Raw genomic sequence first — 20,984 nt, 5'->3', positions numbered from 1 at the left:
CCATACACCTCTGGCCTGTACCCCAGTTCTTGTATGCATAAAAAAATAAATCTTTTAAAAAATTAAAAAATCAAATCTATTTCAACAGATATTACTTAAAGGTTTTTCTTAATTGTAGCTTGAGATTCTGTAGGGGATTAAGAAGGAGGAGAACGAGAGGTGGCAATATTCAGTTTCACTATTGCCCTCACCACTGGAGCTCTGATCTCATTTAGCAAATCAATGACTTATAAGGCCCTGGGCCTGGTTTAATGGAAAGACACTAGAAAACAGCTATGGCAGGGGTCTGCCTCTTAGAAGTTTCACTGTCTCCACTAAGCCACTTTAACGTATTTATCCTTTCAACATATTATTCTGAAAGGATAAATATTTACCATATTTATGATTGTAATATGATCTTCCCTACTCCACTTGTTTGAGTTATTTTAAAAGTCTTTACACTCTGTCCCCACAGACTTCTGTCCAGCTGGCTTTTCCTCTATCAATATATGAATATATTCACAGGAATGAAAAAAAATGCCTGGCGTGGGAGAGAGACCACAGATATCATCCCATTCAAATCACCAGACTTCTGCTCATTCTTTGCTGGGGCTCATGATTGTCAAGTGTTCAAAGCATATTAGCACAGAATTAAGACTTTGCTCATGACTTAAGCAGGTGATAGAAGGATAACTGAATACAGAATAACACTGTCCCCTGTGATTTAATGTTACTGAAAATCCTGTGTATATGCTTCTAAGATTATCTAGCATGCAACACTGAGAAATGTGCAGAGTATACATAATTTTCAAGAAGCTGAATGTCAGGGGTGGCGGCAGGTGAGAAGTTCCTGGGAGGCGAAGGGGACACTCACAAGAGGTTCGCGCACATGATGCACTTGTTTCCCTGCATTTTGCCATCTGGACTACGGACAGGTGCATTTTCCTTGGTGCAACTAAGCTTGCCATCCCGCACATGACTGCGAAATTCACTGCACAAATCCTGGAAAATGAAGAAGATATTTTCTCAAACCAGTTTTCTATGCTTTCTGCATCACTGCCTACCATGAGGAATATGTGAATACAGAGTTGGAGACAAAAAAAATCTGATTATATCTAGCAGTACATTAGTATGCAATTTCCATCCAATCCAGAATTGTCCTGGCAGGAGATTGGATCTGTAAGTATTTATCAGGATAATTCTCCAGAAGACGTGGACAACATAGGTATAGAAGGAGAATGACAAAATTTGTAGACTAATGTAAAATATTTTTGCGTGTGTTGTGTTGCACACTGCAGTCTATAAAGCTATGAAAGATCAAAGGTGAGGCCATTGAACAGGCCATTATGGGAGGTTTCCTGCAGGAAAAGAGAATATTGCTGAGTTTTCATGAGAAGGAAGAATCCTTCCAATTTTACTTGGATGGGCCTTGATGCATTATGCTAGTGGTAATGAGTAGAAAAGCGCTTGACAAATACTGCATAATGTCACTTCCATGTAGACTCTAAATGAGCCACACTAGCCTCACAGAGAGCAGAGTGGTGGGGACCAGGGCCTGAGGTTGGGGAAGGCCTATGGCAAGACGTGGTCAGAGGGTACAAGCGTCCAGTTATAAGGTGAATAATTCTGGGGGTCTAGTATACTGCATGATGATTACAGCTAATAATCCTGTATGACATGCTAGAAGTTGCTAAATGAGTAAAACATAAACGTTCTCATGACAAAAAGAAATGGGAATTATGTGAGGCATCAGCTAACATGATGGTGGCAATCATTTTGCAATATATAAATGATTGAATAAGCATGTTGGACACCCCTTACAATCTATACAATGTTACATGTCGAGTGTAGTCAATGGTGAGCGAACCATGAAATAACAATGATGTGCAAAAAGGGGAGAGAATATTACAAAGCCTCGATTTGTCTTTAGAAAGCTGAAAAAGAAGAGATAAAAACATGATCAAACTAAGATAAAGATAAATCTGAAAAAAAGAGATAGAGAGGAGAGAACAGATAAGAGATGCCAAGAGAAACTGACCCCTTTCTGGGTGATACTTGGTAACATCTTGGGTGTGGGATGTGGATTTGAAAGAGGAGACCAGGGAGAGGAGTGAAGAAAAGGGAAAGGTGTGTGACCATGTCACAGACATTAGGGCCAAAATAATTTTCCAGTTCTGAATTACTCATAAAAAATACAGTTCCAGCTAACATAAGTTATGTACATTGAAGTTAACAATAGTAAAAATTGGCTTTCACAATTTGCTTGATAGTGAAAACCTAAAACAAGTTAAATATGAGGACTATCTCTTAAAAAGTAAATCGCCATTCCACTTTTTATGAATCAAACCCTATTTTAGAGAAAAAAATTTTGGCGCGTGACATGAGCATTCCGAGAAAAGTACCTCTATTGTTTGTCTTTTAGCCTTTGGTCTTGCTACATCTTCTTGTTTACTGTAAGATAAAAGGGGAAAAAGGGAAAGAGAAGTCTTAACACAGTAGAAAAGCTCCTCCACACGTAGGTTGATCGTTCACTGCTTTGACAACTCTCAAGCAACCCCAAAGATCTACTCATCATAGCTGTGATAAGTTACAATGATTCCTCCTGGGAAAACGGGATTCAAGAGAAAGTCCCTTAATTAGTAAATAAACCTTTTTAGTTCCCTAGCAAACAGACTGCAGTAAGACTTTCTTGTTTATTTATTCTTTTGCATCTGCAACAGCTCTTCATAAAGTGGTACCATGTAGTTTCTAGAAGGAGGCATTAGAGCATGGTGATCAAGAGGAAAGACTGGAGCCAGATCACGTAAGGAACACACAAGTGTCTTAACCTCTCTGTGCCTTCCTCACCATTAAATCGAGAAGGGTTGAGAGAGGGAGGAGAGGTAACAAGAATATTCTTCTCAACAGATTGTTGTGAGCATTAAATGAGATGGTCCATGTAAAATAATTAGAACAAGTTTCTGGTACCTAATAAAGGGAATGAAAAGTAATGTAAGTGACCGGCATGAGTATTATAATCATTACTGAAAGTGAACCCTCCAAAAGCAGGCATATGACAAAAAAGAAAAGAGAGTGATAGCTCTTATCCATTTTGATCACTGAGTGTTGAAATCAAATATAGTGGACTGGAGCACACTTGGATCAGGCAAATATTTCAAATTAAATAATTTATGAAGGGTCCCCCTGGTGGCACAAGCGGTTGAGCGCTGGGCTGTGGATGTCTGTAGCTTCTGCAGTGCAAATTCAATCCTGGTCGGCCATGGAGAAAACCACATGGCGGGCAGACCTCTCCTGTCTCGCCCGCTGCTCCCCTCAGCAGTGTATTTCAGTAGTTCTGCCTGTTCTGTTCCCCGCTCTGTCTCTGGTGAATCCTCTCACCCTCCCATGCAACTGGCCTGTAACCCGGTTCTTTCTTCTTTTTTTTAATTAAAGATTGATTGATTGATTGATTGATTGATTGATACAAGCACTGGGTACAGTCAGAAGCACGGGAGGGTGAGAGAATTCACCAGAGCCAGAGCGGGGAGCAGAGCAGGCAGAAGGACCGAAGTACACTGCTGAGGGGAGCAGCGGGCAGCAGGAGAGGTCTGCGCGCCATGTGGGACCCCGCTCTGGTGACCAGGGAGCAGCCGGGGATTGAACCGGCGCTGCAAAGGCTTCGGGCAACTTCGCAACCCAGCGCTCAACCGCTGCACCACCGGGGAGGCCCCTGTAACCCGGTTGTTGTATCAATAAATAAATCTTTAAAAAAAAATTTAAAAATAATGCATGAAAAAATTTTAATGTTTCATTCAATGTAAGAGTTGCAACACAGTTTTCTCATGACCAAATTAAAACTGTTTTTTTTTTTGAAAGTTGCAAAGATTATTTGCATATGCTATGAAAATGTGCAAGAACGGGCTATGGAGGGAAGTATGAGTCTCAAGAGAGTATGGGTCTTTGCTAACGTATCCATAAAATATGGTGTAGTAAAACTTTATTTCTTCTTAAAAAGTAATTTTTATGTTAATGTGAGAAACGAACATGCTCCAGAATTGTAGGTTCTCTCATACTTCTTTATAAGAAACTGATCTAAAGTTGACCATGAATCTAAGTTGACTGAAAAACATTAGCATTTTCTTTCCACAATGGGAAATTACCAGAGGAAGCAGCAGAGCTGACCATTAGGGGACAAACTTCCTTCCATTTCACTCAAAGAAATAACAAACTGAACCAAGCCTAATTCTATACAAATGATACAATAAGCAGTTGCTCGTGGCTTTGCTAAATAAATGATCATATCCTGTCTATACCTTACAGTGAGGCCTATTACCAATTTGTTTGTTTTTTCTGTGTTGACATCTCCATCATTCTCCTGTTCTCTAGGCCTTAGTTTTTTGGGCCTTGTGATAATATAAAACCTAGGCCTTGTGATAATATAAAACCAATTTGTTCTGGTGACTGTGAAGATTAAATGAGTTCAGGTAGCAAAATTCTTAGCAGGTGTGTGCTGATGTCACATGTTCAATAAATGTTGGTTTTCGGGCCTCTCCAGTGGCACGTCGGCTTGAGGGCAGTGCTGTGAAGCTGTCCGCAGTCTCTACGGTGGGGGTTCAATCCCGCCTGGCCAGGGAGATAACCACATGGCGCAGCAGACCTCTCCTGTCTCACCCACTGCTCCCCTCAGCAGTGTTTTTCTGTCTATTCTGTTTTTCCCTCTATCTCTGGCGAATTCTCTCAGCCTCCTGCACTCTGGCCTGGACCCCAGTTCTTGTATAAATAAAATAAATCTTCAAAAAAATAAAAGAAATAAATGTTGGTTTTCATGATTATGTGATCTTCATTTGATTCCATCTATTAAAACTTTACTGCTTCTTTGGTGCAAACACTGGAACGAATTTGCTGGGTTATGTTGCTCGCTACCAAGTAAGACTCAATGGTTGAATCCTTTCAGAGATTCCAGGCATATATTAAATAAATAGGGGTATCCCATGCTTGGGATAAAGATCCAAAGACTTAAGGGACATCATAGACGATTATTTGAGGGGAGAGCTCAAGTCACCTAAAGTTATACTTCAGTCCTTATGAGTGGGTGGCCAATTCCTCCACAGCAGAGCCACCATTTCTGAAGCAGGCATAACCCACTTGAACTACTATGATTGCAAAGTTCACATGGGGTCCAAAGCTGTCTTCCCTACCTCTTGCCCATTTTAATTCTATTCCTTGAGGTCACACACAATGAGTAGGAATAAGGATAATAAACTAAAATCGTTTATAAAACTTGCAATGCATCTTACTGATTTATTGCATGTACTCTCATCCATGTCCTATTTCTGATACTCCTTCAGAAAACTAAAAGTCATTAGTAGGGTTATCATCTCCTCTTGTCTGAATAGAATATTCTGAGTTTCTTTTGGAAGGTCCTAAAAGAAATGATTCTGCATCTCTCACTATCACAATCATTATCAACATGATAATCAGCTCTCCACATGATTTTTGGTTTTTTGATTTTTTTTTTAAGTTCACTTTAATGTAGTGCCGCAAACGAAGAGCTACAGTGAAGAGGGAAGAGCACTATTCAGGGTTATAGGAAAAATGCCCTTAGCAGTTGCTCTCCCCACTCAGAAGCCGGGTGCTACTCACAAGAAGGCGTCACACATGGAGCACTCATTGCCGTACATCTTCCCGTCAGGGCCTTTGACGGGGTCTTTCTCTCTGGTGCACGGAAGCTGCCCGTTCATCCTCAGATTGCGGTATTTGCTGCACACTGCCTGTGAAGCCAAGGAGGGGAGGTGAGGTGCTACACACAGGTTTGGATCAGAATGCACACACTGCTTAAATTGAGGGGCCTCCTCTAGTGGGATGAGGGGTTAAGTCACAGCACTGTCCAGCTATCGGCAGCCACTGTGACATGAGTTTGATCCCCGGCCAGGAAGCTGACCCACATGGCGCAGCTGACCTCTCCTGACTCGCTTAATGCTCCCCTCAGCAGTGTATCTTGGTAGATCTGCCTGTTCTGCTCCCCATTCTGTCTTTGGTGAATCCTCTCACCTCCTGAATCTCTGGCCTACGCCCTTGTCCTTGTGTGCATAAATAAACAAAAGCAAATATTTAAAAAAAAAAAATAGCTGTACTTGAAATTTTCAATGGCATGGCTTATTTTAAAATTCTTAACTTTAAAGACATGAATACTTTTAAGCAGTAAAATTTATGGATCCTCAATCTAGAATTGGTCACACAGGACTCATGTAGATGCACATACATACGACCACAAACAAATGTTTCATATAGTTTCAGGGCCATTTCTGGATATTCTTTATCAAGGACATTGGAAAAGAGATCATAAGGATGAAAAAATACAACTCTAGAATTTAGGAGCATGCAAAAAATTTGCAATATTTCTCCCCTTTTGATAATCACTTGTGTAGTCAACAAATGTATTAAGAGATTACAGATGTGAATATGATTTAGCTGTTTTGCAGTCACGTGGATAGGATAAGTCTCTGCAATGTGAAAAAGCCAAGGGATGTGACACAGGTCTGGAGTAAGTGTGGACAAGCACAAAGGGAAGAATGATTCATGGGAATTTGGAGAAGAGCTTATGTCTGAGTTGCATCTTTGAATGTGTCCAGAAAAACAAAGTGTAAAAAAGATCCTCTGAGAATAATTATGATATGCAAAGACACAGCTTGAAAGAATGCATTATTTATATAATCTATTATAGCCATGAGTATAATAGCTACAGAATTATCTGGCCAAAGTGAGGAAGGTTTGGGAAGTGATCAAAAAGGGGATTTTGAATATTAGTGAAAACCAGACCACTACATTTTTAAGAATTTGGGCTGTATTCTCAGGAAATGAAAAAATGATAATGAGTTATAGCAGAAACGACATAATCAAATTATTTTGTTTTTGAAAGACTGCTCAGCCAAATGGGTGGAGGACTTGCGTGAATGAAAATTTGAGGAGAGAGGAGAAAGCTAGAGATAGTGGCAGAGGTAAAGGGGGGTGTGTGTGTCTGCGTGTGTGTGTGTGTGTGTGTGTGTATCAGAGAGAGGAGAAAAAGAGGGAAGGACAAAGAAAGAAAAGAAGTTATGGAAGGAGGAGATGAAGAAATTGTAAATGAAAGGTAAAAAGTATAGTTGAAGGACCTCAGAGACCTAAAATTAAAAGGACTTTATAAGCTAAGATGAAAGGAGTAATACACTTGAAAATGAGGCCTTGCCAATAAGATGGAAGCAAAAGTGGCTTCATGCAGTGAGCTAATTTATGAAACTATGAATCACACATTTTAGAAGGTGGAAGTTTCTGTAAGAAATAAGTCAAACAGGGTTTCTTCATGAATTGAAACAGTTCAAATATACTCAAGGACACCTACAAACACTGGATTTCATAATGCTGTTAGCTCATAAAAATATCTCCTACACTATGAAAGCAACACATAAGATGAATTGAATCTTGGGGATTGAGGAAGATATTGGAAGTCTAGATGTCTAGAAGTACAGAAACCAAGAAGGGTGGTAAACACATCAATAAAAGGAAAAGTATTACATGTCCCAACTCAGCTGGCAGCAGTACAAGAAAATAAGGCAGATGACTAGCAAAGGTGCTTAGAAAGAAATGCAGTGTGTTTTTAAGGAGTTATATTGAAATTTTACTTTTATATTGGTTTAAAAATTAAAATCTCTAAAACAGCTACCATACATTTGGAAAAGAATACATTTCAAACTTGAATTCAGATAATATTTTCTTTTTTTTTTTAAGATTTATGTATTTATACAAGAACCAGGGTACACACCAAATGAGTGGGAGAGTGAGAGCATTCACCAGAGACAGAGCAGGGAACAGAACATGCAGACTGATGAAATACACTGCTGAGGAGAGCAGTGGGTGAGAGGAAAGTTTGCCGCACCATGTGGGATTCTTGCAGGCCTGCTGGGATCCAACCCACGCTGCAGAGGCTGCAGACAGCTTCACAGTGAGGCGCTCAAATGCCTGCGCCACCAGGGAGGCCCCAGATAATATTTTCAATGTATCATCTTGATTTAGGAGTGTGGAACTGTTTTACTAATATGGCTTCATTAATTTACTCCAAATACAGCTAAATATTATAATGCAGTCTTATAAATAATCTTCTTGTCAGTCTTATAAAATAATAACCATAGACTAACTTCAGTGGTGTAACTGGGAGGTGGGTAAGCCAATACTGAAAATGCATCCTAGAGTAAAATGTGCACACACAGACACACACACAGACACATCCCACAAGTCATAATTATATTGCTCAAACTCATCCTCACCTCAATTTCTCTTTTAGCTTTATCTTTTTGGTCAATATTTCGCATATTTCCTTCCTCATTATTTTTCTCTCTTGTAACACGCTGTTTGCTGGAGAAAGAAAAAAGAAATAAATTAATAATACAGATGCTTCAACTCCTCATGTTACAAAATAATAATTTAGGTGGAACCAACTTAGGAGGAACAGCGAAGTATTCCTGTGTTCTGGTACAAACTGAACAAATCACTTTACGACTTCATTTAAGTGAAAATCATCACTACTATTTCTCCAAAGAACCCCTTTCAATTTACCCTCAGATACGCCATTTTACTGCACTATAATGATCTATTTTGTCATCGTTTCTTTTTTAAAATCTTTCCATTTTAAATTCTGCCTTCTTCAAGAAGACATCCCAGGGGCCTCCCCGGTGGCGCAGCGGTTGAGCGCTGGGTTGCGAAGCTGCGCGCGGCCTCTGCGGTGCCGGTTCGATCCCCGGCAGCTCCCCGGCCACCGGAGGAGGGTCCCACATGGCGCGCAGACCTCTCCTGCCGCCCGCTGCTCCCCTCAGCAGTGTACTTCGGTCCTTCTGCCTGCTCTGCTCCCCGCTCTGGCTCTGGTGAATTCTCTCACCCTCCCGCACTTCTGACTGTACCCAGTGCATGTATAAACAAAAAACAAAACAAACAAACCAGTAAAACAAGTAAATAAAGCATGCCTCTATTAAAAAAAAAAAAAAAAACAAGAAGACATCCCAGATCCCAAAGAAAATGAGTTCTATGTCTCTTGCAGAAGGTTCCCCCTTCATGGAATGCTTTTCATTTGGTTTTGCAGTGTGTGTGTGTGTGTGTGCGCGCGTGTGCCCGTGTACATGCGCATGCGCGTGGACACACATCCACATTCATGGCTTATTTCTGCTATTAGCCTTAAGTTTCTTGAGAGTGAGGAGCTTCATTCACACATTTGTTCATTCACTCATTCATTCAACAATGACTTAATATCGTTTGGAAGCACTGGCCTGGCTCTGGGCTTATCATATAGCAGCATACAAGATAGGCACATACTCTGTCTTGCTGGAACTTACAGCTCTGCAGAAAGACTGACAGTCAACCAATAATCAAAGAAATAATTGTACTGTTACCAACTGTGATGACAGTTATGAAACAGAATTATTAAGAGTTATAAAGATTGACTCTCAGGGAGGGATTTTAGAAGGTCTTGGAGGTTAATCTTGAAACACAATCCACAGAAGAGGAGCCATTCGTTGCCAGGACTGAGACTCTCTGGCAGGACAGTATATAGGAGCTCAAGGGTCTGAAAGGAGTGTGATAAGCCCTTAATGAGACAGCTTCATAAATGCCCCAATTTTATGTTGTGGGATTTCTCTTCCCTAAGGTCAAATTCCATGATGAAAAGATAAAGCTAATCCAGTTCATATCTCACCATGAATTTTTCTGTGGGTGTCCCACCTAGTCTGTCATAATGGGATAATTACTGAAGGAAAACAATACCAGTCATGGTACCTGCTTTTACCCTCATCTACCCTATGACTAGTTCATAAAAAGGTTTACAAAGGTCATGGGAGGAGATGTTAAGAAGTATTTTGTAATCCATTTTCCAACCACAAAATGGAATACGCTTGTACTCAGAACATTATTAGGGTCCACTTATTAGGTGTATTATGACTTGCCAGGGGAATACAACTGCTTATGTATTTTCAACAATTTTTCCTCTTAATAGTAGCTTGTAAACATTTCCTCTAATATCTTCACCCTACCCATCTCCACTTCACTGAGTCACTGAGGAAACCACATCTATACTCACAAAATTTCAGCACACATGGCACACTTGTTGCCATGCAGCCTGCCATCAGGGCCCCGAACTGGTTGGCTTTCCCGTGTACAATAAAGTTTTCCATCCTTCACTTGGTTTTCATATTCCTTGCAAAGATCCTGGGAAAAGACAAGTAATTACAATGAGCACATTGCCATTCTTTAATATGCATCGCACAGCCTGGTGTAGATGGTGTTGGAAAACTCATACGTTAATGAGAGTTAACTATCAAATGACACAGTACTTGTACTGGCTGGATAGTCTTTATTAAAATGTAAAAGAGGGCCTCCCCGGTGGTGCAGCGGTTGAGCTCTGGGTTGCGAAGTTGCCCACAGCCTCTGCAGCGCTGGTTTGATCCCCAGCTGCTCCCTGGCCACCAGAGGAGGGTCCCACATGGCGTGCAGACCTCTCCTGCCGCCCGCTGCTCCCCTCAGCAGTGTACTTCGGTCCTTTGCCTGTTCTGCTCCCCACTCTGGCTCTGGTGAATTCTCTCACCCTCCCGCGCTTCTGACTGTACCCAGTACTTGTATTAATAAATAAATCCTTAAAAAATAAAATAAAATAAAAATATAATGTAAAAGACCCTAGAAAAGAATAAAGCAGAGGAAATATTTTCAAAAAGCTGATAGTTTGTTTTAAGAATAATAAAAAATTAAACATCTGATAATGGGGTTCCAAGAAAGACACAACAACATACAGTAGGCCAAGCCCCCCTGCCCTCCACTGTTGCCAAAGAGCAGAGCACAGAATTTGGGAGATGAGATGTTAAAATGTACTTAGTGTGGATCAAGGGAAAAACACTCCAACCAGGTGTGCAAGCGAACAGGAACGAGACGGTATCCAACCGCATTATGCTTACTTTAGTTTGTTTTCTATGTGTCGTTTTTATGTACTCTCCCCCTTTTATTGATGTTAATTTCTTATACTGTAGGCGGAAACCTTAGAGAGAATGAATCTAATTGTTCTTCATTGCCTGCCTTACAAAAGTAGATCAAGACTAATATTTAATTAGAAAACCTAAAAGGTTGTGACTTCCCCAAAATATTCACGAGAAGTTTGTACTCAGATTTCCTAACTGAGGCTTTGGTTCAAAACTTTCAGATCTCGGGCCTTCATGGTGGCGCAAAGGGTTAACACTGCATTATGAAGCAATCCGAAGCCTCTGCAGCACGAGCTCTCGATCCCCTGCTGTCCAGGGAGCAACCCACATGGCGCAGCAGACCTCTCCTGCCTCGCCCGCTGCTCCCCTCAGTAGTGTATTTCAGTCAGTCTGCCTGTTCTGCTCCCTACTCTGTCTCTGGTGGATCCTCTCACCCTCCCGCACATCTGGACTGTACCCTGGTTCTTGTATAAATAAATTTAAAAAAAAACCCAAAACTTTCAGATCTCTCTCTGTGTTTTGAAAATGCTACCATTTGATGCAGGTTAAATTAAATATGCAGAAGCAAGAAACATGAGCAGAGAGCGTGAGGTTTGGAGTCTGAAGACCTGGGCAGCTGGTCTGTTCCTCTGACCCACTGGAGACCCCAGGACAGCCCTTTAAGCGCTGAGACCTCAACCTCACCATTTACAAAATAAAGTTTTTGGACTAGGTGCTCTATAGGACCTTTTCTGGATCTAGCATTCTCTGCTTTTTAAAATGACTCATTTCATTAGGAAACTTTATTTTTATTTTTTAATTTTTTTAATTTATACAAGCACTGGGTACAGTCAGAAGCGTGGGAGGATGAGAGAATTCACCAGAGCCAGAGCGGGGAACAGAACAGGCAGACTGAAGAAGTACACTGCTGAGGGGAGCAGCAGGTGTGGCAGGAGAGGTCTGCGCGCCATGTGGGACCCTCGCCCGGTGGCCGGGGATCGAACTGGCGCTGCAGAGGCTGAGGGCAGCTTCACAGCCCGGCGCTCAACCGCTGCACCACCAGGGGAGGCCCTCATTAGGAAACTTGAAAAGAGAAGCCTAATTGCCCTAACAAGATGATATTGTCCTTGGAAGAGCGATGGTTGTGTTCCAAATTTCCTGTCTGTGACAATCTAGGAATACAGAAGTCAGTCATCTGATAATCATAGCATGATAATAAAATGAATGTGCGATGAATCCCTTAAAAGAAACAATGATAATTTCAGTTTATAAATTGTGATCATCCAAGGAAATTCTGAAGAAATACAGCTGAAGGAAACCCACTGACAGGATAATGACGGGGCTGACACTGAGCCACCACTGGAAGGCAGTCCTTTTCAAAACATCGTTTTCAATAACCCCCAGCAGCTACAGAGAGGAAAAGGGGAAATATGCACTACGTCATTGGAGACAAGGGAAAAGAACATTGGTGTTCTGGAAACGCAGACCACCACTTGACAACTCCAAATTTTAGTCTGAAGTTCAACCACCACCACAAAAGCTTCCTTTTCAAATCCTCAGTGAGTGTTCAACAAATTGACTATTCTAACTGCTTCATGTTTCTTAATTTAAACTCAGAACATCCTATTTAGGATGAGAAGTTCGCCTCATTGAATAACATGAAGTGGAAGTTCAGCTCTTGACTACTGAAAACTGAGCTTGTTTCTCTCACGCAACAGACGCTACAATTCATAGAAATAGCATACTCATATTAGCAAGTAAAAGTTGCAGGATATAGAATCACAACCCAACAGGAAGGTGAAATTGAGAATAGTTACCCAACCCCTTTAACTTGCTGACAAAAAAATTGAGGCCCAGAGAAGAGATGATTTGCTTGGTTTCCCACACCCAGAGCATGACAGAACTAAAGCTAAAACTCAGGTGTCCTTATTTCTCAACAAAAGGCTAGTCATTTAGCAAAATAACTGTTATCACTTTCATTGAAAGCAGAGTTTAATATCCTTGGTGATTTAATTCAGGCTGCAATATCTAGTCAATTAACAAAGGAATAATTTTTAAGCATATTAAAAAGCAAAATCATGTATTTGAAAAATTTTAAGAGCATTCGAAAAACAACAATCTCTGATATTTGGATATTTGATATTTGGAAAGCAAGGCTTTCCTGGAATGCAGCTCTCACTAAATGCAATAACCACACTGCAACAGTGAGTAACTCCAAACTGTATTAATGGGATTAAGCATAACATGTGCAGTGGATTTCCTATTTAAAAGACTATGGAATTAATTTAAAGTCACTCCTGTCTAATTTATATTATGTTGCATTTTTAAAATAATTTACTCATAGCAAAATGAATTTTACCAAGCCAGAGAGAGATAAGTCTGATGGAAACTAAGTAGAATTTAATTTACATAAACTTTGTCTTATATTTCTTTCTCTCTCTTTCAAAGCAAGGAGGAACATGGAGACTGCACTTGAGGGGAGAAACCAATTACGGTACAAAGATGAAAAATGATGTAAGAAAATAACTAAATTTAAGAAACAGCAAAAAAAACAAAAGAATCAGCAAAGAAAAAAAAAAAAAGAAGGGAACATGCAATTTTGAGCTTTAGTTCAGAGACACCATTTAAATTTGCATCTAATAACCAACTAAAATAGTCAACTTCAGGAATTTTGAAATTAAGGGGAAAACTCCAATATATTAATGAAGGACAATAACATTATTGAGCTACCTCAAAATTTCAAGCATAACTGTGTTAATAGTTATTGCCACAAGGACCAAGTTGTGTCGGTGAGTAATTTACCTTTGCAGCACTTCGTTGAATTCTGTTTTCACTCTCTTGCTTGGCATTTTCTTCAGCTTCTTTTAAGCTGTTAAGAAAGGAAATATTTGGTCAGCTTATAGCTCCATCATATTTCCAGGGTCCATTTCTGTGCTAAGCACTTTCATCTCCTGTGCTATGTTAAACCAATCCACTTACAAGAGACAAACACTTCCCTGCCTTGAAGGTCTTGAGCCAGAAAATTGCCAAAGATAAGGAAGGGCATGAAACTGACTCACTGATAGTCAATTAGAAGCTTTGTTCTATAAAACCGGAAGGGTGTGACTCCTTGATTGGCAAACAGAAGACTGTCAGGAAAATTCCCTTTAACAGGCAGAACTAAGAGCTTTAAAACAGTACTTGGACCAGGGTGAAATCAATAGTCTTCGAAGTACTGTCACCCACCCCCATGTTATGGGTGACTTTTTTATATTTTGTAATGTATTTGCGCCTTCATGTGAAAGCATCGCTGTTAATAAAAACTACACTGAATTGTGCTTCTAAATCCTTTTCTAGTTATTACCTAGCTGTAGTCTCACCTGGAAAGAGGCATTACTACCTTAGCTCTACTGTGGAAGAAACCAGGATTTAGGAAGGTCAAATTCACTTTTCAGCTAGTGCGTGAAAAACAAAAACAAAAACAAAAACAAAAACAAAAACAAAAAAAAGAAAGCCACAGAATTAGGACAGGTTTGAAGACTAAAAACACTCACCTCCTAAAAAAGAAAGTGGAATTTAGGCTAATTTCCAGCCTGGAAGTCAGTTAAATTTTGTAAACCTGATAGGACATGTCCTGGAATTTTCTAACAGTGCACAGCAATTTTCAAAGGCAGGTGTGAAGTTTATGAATTGGTTAAATCTTTGTCTGTGTGAACTTAAAAGATCCAATGAAGTAAATAGAGGGCTTTAAGGCTTGCTGGCACCTGGATTAGAGAGTCTATAACTTGTTTAACAGAATGTTAAAGACTCACTGGATCTCAGCCACGTCTGGGTCTCAGTGCTCAAGGCCTCAGATCAAGAAAATCCCAACAGTTCTTCCCATTCTTAACATTCTACCTTTTAGACTACTAATTAATTCAGTCATGTCACATAATAATTATTTTAAGCTAGACTTTCATTTTCAGGAAGAGTGTCTCTATGTATGCCCCATTTAAAGATATTGTGCCTTACAAGGCACTGCGCATTTCAAGTCTAATTATGACTCTAGATGAAAAGTCTTTTCATTATAATTCTAAACGAAACGTCTAGAGTTTAATTACTAACATTACCACTTTACCCACTCCTCTCAAAAAACTTTAATAGAGCCTATGAACTAAAAAGAAAGGAAGCCAACTCTGGGAGCAGGGACTATGTCACCAGATAAAGACAAAGGCCTGCAGGCTTCAGGAAAAGGACTTCACCACTCTGTAGACTGGTTCTCAGGACAGCAACTGAGTGTGTCCTCATCAGCCCACCTGCTTGGTCTGCTGAGGAGGATGATACTTACAACAGCTCAGCACACATTGCACACTTATTGCCGTGGGTCTTCCCATCAGGACCAACAACTGGGTCATTTTCCCTTGTGCATCCAAGTTTTCCATCCTTCACATAGGGTCGAAAATCACTACATACATCCTGAAGGACAGAAGAAGAGTTTTGGCACTCACCCTCCTGATAGTAAGGCTGATATCAGAAATTGTACAGAACTCAGGGCCTCTCTGTCCCATGCTGCCTAGGGCAGTGCCAGCCAGCCAGAAGTCTCTGGGTAAGAATTGTATGATTCATATTGTTAAATATGGAGCTCATTTACCTACTTACTCATGTATTCAACAAACATAGATATCCTACTATGTCTTAGAACCTGGGCAGAACACAGTCTCTGCCTTCAACTAGCTCAAGATCTATTGGGTGATACAGAAAATGAGATATTTAAAATAAGATGTGTTAAAGTAACAGATGAAGCCAGGCCAAAACAAATCCTTTAAATCTGGCTGTAGAATAGATGCCACCAGAAGCACGGGCAGTAGGGAGCCAAGGGTGCAGTGGGGCCCCTGGGCTGTGTTGAAGGATTGCTGTGTTCTGTTGGTGGCTGTGGTGTGATGCACACATTTGAAGAGCTGGGAACCTTTAGAAATCTAAAACATTTACATCATTGGAAACGAATGTTACCTCCATCAAAATAATTTAATTAAAAATAAGATAATAAAATACACTGTGCTGAATATCTCAGTGGCTGTCACCTCCAGTGCTATACAAGCATAGCTAAAGGCCTCAAACCTTGACTTGGGAAAGTGATTTAACTAGAAAAAGTCAAGTGCAGCATGTATGAGACACTTCCTTCCCCGACCATCACAGGTGACAGGATTTTATTGTAGAAAGGAACAATTTAATTCAAATCTCATTTTTAGCTATCAAACGCTGGTACCATGAGGTTAAGCAATTTTCCCAAGGCCTCTTGGTAGCAAGTGACACTACCGAGAAAAAGAGAAACAGAATACAAGCTCTAAGGAAGAGACATTCTAATTCTAATGGGAAGAAGTACACGATATGATAAGCTTAAATTACAGTAAATGGGAAAACATGAGAAGACTAGAATGGTACAGGCTATTTTCAGTTTGGTATCAAAAAAGATTCCTCTGCAAAATAACATGGGACATGAGCCGAGATTAATGAGGAGACAGCCATTAGAGATGAGAGAGAAGAACATTCGAGGCATAGAGAACTGCCATTGCAAAGGCTGTGTGATAGGAAACAGACTGCCGCAGTTAAGGAACCAAAAGAAAGGAAGTGTGACTGGAACTTACGAAAAAAGCAGGAGAGCTTCTGATTTTCTCTAAAACATCATTTCTGGAGAAATGGTAGAAGCAAGGCGATATGGATCAAATTAACTTGGGACAACCACTACTATGCCCCTCTGCCAGCAAAGTCAACAGCAGCATACCAGGTCACAGGTGTTGGTGGTGATGACAAGGCAGATGGACAGCCTTGCTGGGAGGAGGTGAGAACAGGTGCAGCCATGAGCACTCCGCCTTCTCTCCCTCCCACTCCAAGGGCTGAGGATCACATCCTACAGAGTACATCTCCTCCCAATGCCGACACTTTCTGAGAACTGACAGGTAGACTCCTGACTTAGTAGTGTGGCAGCAAACTGGAGTGGGCTATAATAATTCCAGAAGCTTTGACTCTGGGTGTTCTCCCTTTTCCTATACTCACACTCACCAGGGGAGGCAGACTGAAGCTTGGCCTTGAACATGATCTAACTCAGGAATGTAAATCTCAGGAATAAAACAACAGAAAATAAAGATGGTAAAATAAACAGTAAGTAGCAACTGAAGCAGAACTGTTGGGATGCACAGAAAAACAATTTATTAAGAGCACAAAATGCTTTAGATATAAGATACCTGTAGTAGAAAGCAAGGAAATAGAAGTTATAAGAGGGACTTTTAGATATGGAAAATATTGAAATGGTAATAAATAAAATATAAATAATAAAGTGGGATAGATGCAAATATATTTGTGAATCAGAAAATCAGATCAAGAAACTCTCATACATTGCTGTACAATCTATAGTCCTAAGAATTCTCATCACAAGGATGAGAATTTTCCATTTTTCTCTTCAGTTTTCTCTCATTTATATGAGAAGATGGATGGCAGCTAAATTTACTGGGGTAATCATCTCGCACTATATGTAAATCAAACCATGCAGTACACCTTTAACTTACATAAATAATGATGTCTGTCAATTATATTGCAATAAAACTGGAAAAAAGAAATTGTAGAGATTCAGTTTCTCTGAAACTGACCTAATGTGAAAAATTAAGACGCTTAAACTAACAAATTCAATTAGTAAATAGGCAGCAGATCTGAACAGACAATTCAAGAGGATATCCAATATGGATATCCAACATGGGAAAATGTTCATCATCACTTTTAATAAGGGAGAGAAAAGTTAAAACCAAAATAACATATCACTGCACATCTATGAGAATGGCACATATTAAAAAGATCCCCAATAACACGTGCTAGAGAGAATAAAAAGAAAGAGAAACACTACATTGTTGGTGGGAATGTAAACTGGTGCAGCCATGTTGGAAAGCAATCTGGATTTATCGTTAAAAAACTAAAATTGTAAATACTGTGCAATTCCACTTTTGGGCATTTATCCAAAGAACATGAAACCATTAACTTAAAACAAACAAACAAACAAACAAAAAAAACACGGGTACTCTGTAGTGTTCACTACAGCATTATGTAATATCCAGAAAATAGCTGAGAGAGAAATGGGTCAAGAAGATGTGGTATTAGCCACACAATGAAGTATTATCCCACCATAAGGAAAGACAAAAATATTCCCATTTACAACAAAATGGAGGAGTTTGAGGGAATTGTGTGGAATAAAGCAAGTCAGAATGCCAGAGACAAACACTGAATATTTACACAGTGAATAATAAGACAAAGCAAAATTTACTTAGGAAAACTAATAAACACAGTGAGATTGAGAGGGATGGGGAAGGAAGAAAGAGAGGTGTAAGGGAGGTTGATAGGAAGGGGAACAAAAAGCAAGAGTGCTAGATGGCTGTAGAGTAGGAAAAATTTAAAAGGAAGACACATAGACTAAGATCTTGTCTCTATGGGGGGAAAAAACAGGGCTTCAGGTTGGTGGGGGTTGTAACGAGGGCATGGGGACTTAAAAAACATTAAGATGCTAAAACCAAAAAAAAAAAAATGCTAAAACCATTAGATTTTTGTAGAACACTACATCCAAGTAACAGAAAATCAACATTTTTTAATAGAACCTATGACATATTTATAAAAGTGGACAACATAGGGTCAGTGTTATCACAGACCAAAAATCAATGAAAATTTAAAATAGAAAAAGTGCCACATATTTGAAATCAAACAAGGTGTCATGAAATAACTTTGGGGGGAGGAAATTAAGTAATGTTTGACAAAGGTTGATGAATGGGGAAGCCTCTCATATAAATGTGTTTTTTTTTAGAGGCATGTTTTATTTATTTGTTTGTTTGTTTGTTTTGTTTTTTGTTTATACAAGCACAGGGAACAGTCAGAAGCGTGGGAGGGTGAGAGAATTCACCAGAGCCAGAGCGGGGAGCAGAGCAGGCAGAAGGACCGAAGTACACTGCTGAGGGGAGCAGCGGGCGGCAGGAGAGGTCTGCGCGCCATGTGGGACCCTCCTCCAGTGGCCGGGGAGCAGCCGGGGATCGAACCAGCGCCGCAGAGGCCGCGGGCAGCTTCGCAACCCAGTGCTCAACCACTGCGCCACCGGGGAGGCCCTCTCATATAAATCTTATTATTTTTTGAAGTGATAGCAGCTTACATCACTGTATGTCTATTAAAAGTATAGGATTTCCCCCCATCAAGCATTGTTACCACATCATACTCACTACTGAGGCACCCACAGCCCACCATCACAGTCCATTGTGCATCTTCCTTATCCCACTTCCTCTAGTAACCTCAGTTTTTTAGTTAGCTTTTTTAGGGTAGCTCTTAGGTTGTTTTTTTCCTGATCTTTTCTTTAGTTTTTCCGTATTTCACATGCTAGCACCATCTGGTATTTTCCTTTCTCCTACTTTCATTTAGCATAATCCATTCCATCTCCATCCACAAATGGCAAAAGTTTATCTTTTTGATAGCTGAGTAGTATTCCATTATATATATACATATATATACACACACATATACATGCATGCATATGTGTGTGTACACTTTACATATCGCACAGCCTCCTGATCCATTCATTTGTATTTGGGCACTCAGGTCATGTACAAATCTGGAAATAGATGTGATTAGTATCTTCAAATATACTTGTCATGAAATTTAATAAGTTAAAATTTGAAGAATTAAATATTGCTCAATCCATTGTAAAATAAGCAACAGAGATAACAAAGTTATGAGTGACACAAAAATAACAACAGAAAAAAATCACCAAAAAAATCTATATGACAGATCTCTAATATGACTGATAAAAGAAAGCAAAGAGAAGATGAAAATTAAAAATACCTGCAATAATTGGAAATAACTATATAAACATTGAGAAATAAAAAATGAGAGCATGAGTATCCTTACACTAATACAAATTGAAAGACAAAATGGAGTGTTATTTCATGACACATTGTTTGATTTCAAATACGTGAAAATGTATTAAATACCTACATAGATTCAAAATGCAAGAGAAAAAGTTGAACATACTAATAAACACGAATCAAAGTGATATAGTGATCGGAGATATTCCCTTCCCCAAATACCCTAGATTGAGTGGCTTCAAAGTCCATTTTTCTGAACTTTATAAAGAGGAAAGCATATTGAATGATAATAATTTACAAGTTATTCAAAAAATTGAAGAGTGCAAACTGAAAAGAATTTATTGAAGTTTTAAATCTATAACATAAAATTCACCCACTTTAAGTATACAATTTAAAGATTTTTAGTTAATTTTTAAACCATCACTACATTCCAGTTTTAGACTTTTTACCTCCAATGTTCCCCTGTACCTACTTACAGTTAGTGCCAGCTTAGCTCCAGCCTTAGACAACTATTGAACATCTTTCTAACTCTATACATACCCCTTTTCTGGATATTTCATATAGATGGAATCATAAATATGTCATTATTTGATCCTGGTTTCTATCACTTAGCATAATATTTTTGAGGTTCATCTATGTTGTCACAGTATCAGTATTATACTCCCTTTTATTGCTGAATAATGCCATTGTATAAACGTAGCTCATTTGTTTATCCATTCACCAGTGGCCATCTGGACATTCGGATTGCTTCTGTTTGGGATTATTAAGAACAATGCAACCATCAATATCCACACAATATACTTGTGTGGTGATATGTTTTCATTTCACTGCATAAGTTCCAAATACTGAATTGGCTAAGTCAGACCTTAAATTTATGTTTAACTTTTAGAGAAATTGGCAAACTGTTTTCCAATGTGGCTGCACTTTTTAATACTCCTCCCAGAAATCTATAAATGTTTCACTTTCGCTACAATCTTAATATTTTGTATTTTCTGTCTTTATTTTAGCCATTCTAGTATATGATAGTTTCTCATTGTGGTTTTAGTGCCCATTTTTCTAAATAATAGTGATGTGGAACATCTTTTTATGTGCTATCCATTAATAAATCTTTAGTATATTGTCTATTTCTAATGGGGCTGTCTTCTTAAAATTGAGTTGTGAGAGGTCCTTCCACCTTGTGTACATAAATCCTTTCTCTGGTGCGTGATTTGTGTCT

General features: G+C 39.4%; 1 protein-coding gene across 1 annotated transcript in view; it reads right to left on the bottom strand.

The window, feature by feature from the left end:
* Positions 1-20,984, bottom strand: part of SPINK5 (serine peptidase inhibitor Kazal type 5) — a gene marked incomplete at both ends in the record, with an annotated part of 83,180 nt that overhangs the window by 48,067 nt on the left and 14,129 nt on the right. Inside the window, 8 exons of the mRNA XM_084252636.1 lie at positions 854-981; positions 1,818-1,913; positions 2,382-2,430; positions 5,602-5,729; positions 8,259-8,346; positions 10,058-10,185; positions 13,728-13,794; positions 15,232-15,359. Of these exons, the coding sequence (XP_084108762.1) occupies positions 854-981; positions 1,818-1,913; positions 2,382-2,430; positions 5,602-5,729; positions 8,259-8,346; positions 10,058-10,185; positions 13,728-13,794; positions 15,232-15,359 (812 nt within the window). The remainder of the gene's footprint in view (positions 1-853; positions 982-1,817; positions 1,914-2,381; positions 2,431-5,601; positions 5,730-8,258; positions 8,347-10,057; positions 10,186-13,727; positions 13,795-15,231; positions 15,360-20,984) is intronic.

This window comes from Talpa europaea (assembly GCF_964194135.1).
Source record: "Talpa europaea genome assembly, chromosome: 13".
Taxonomy (NCBI): Eukaryota; Metazoa; Chordata; class Mammalia; order Eulipotyphla; family Talpidae; genus Talpa; species Talpa europaea.
The sequence above is the reverse complement of the archived record's forward strand: the minus strand, read 5'-3'. Positions and strand labels throughout refer to the sequence as shown.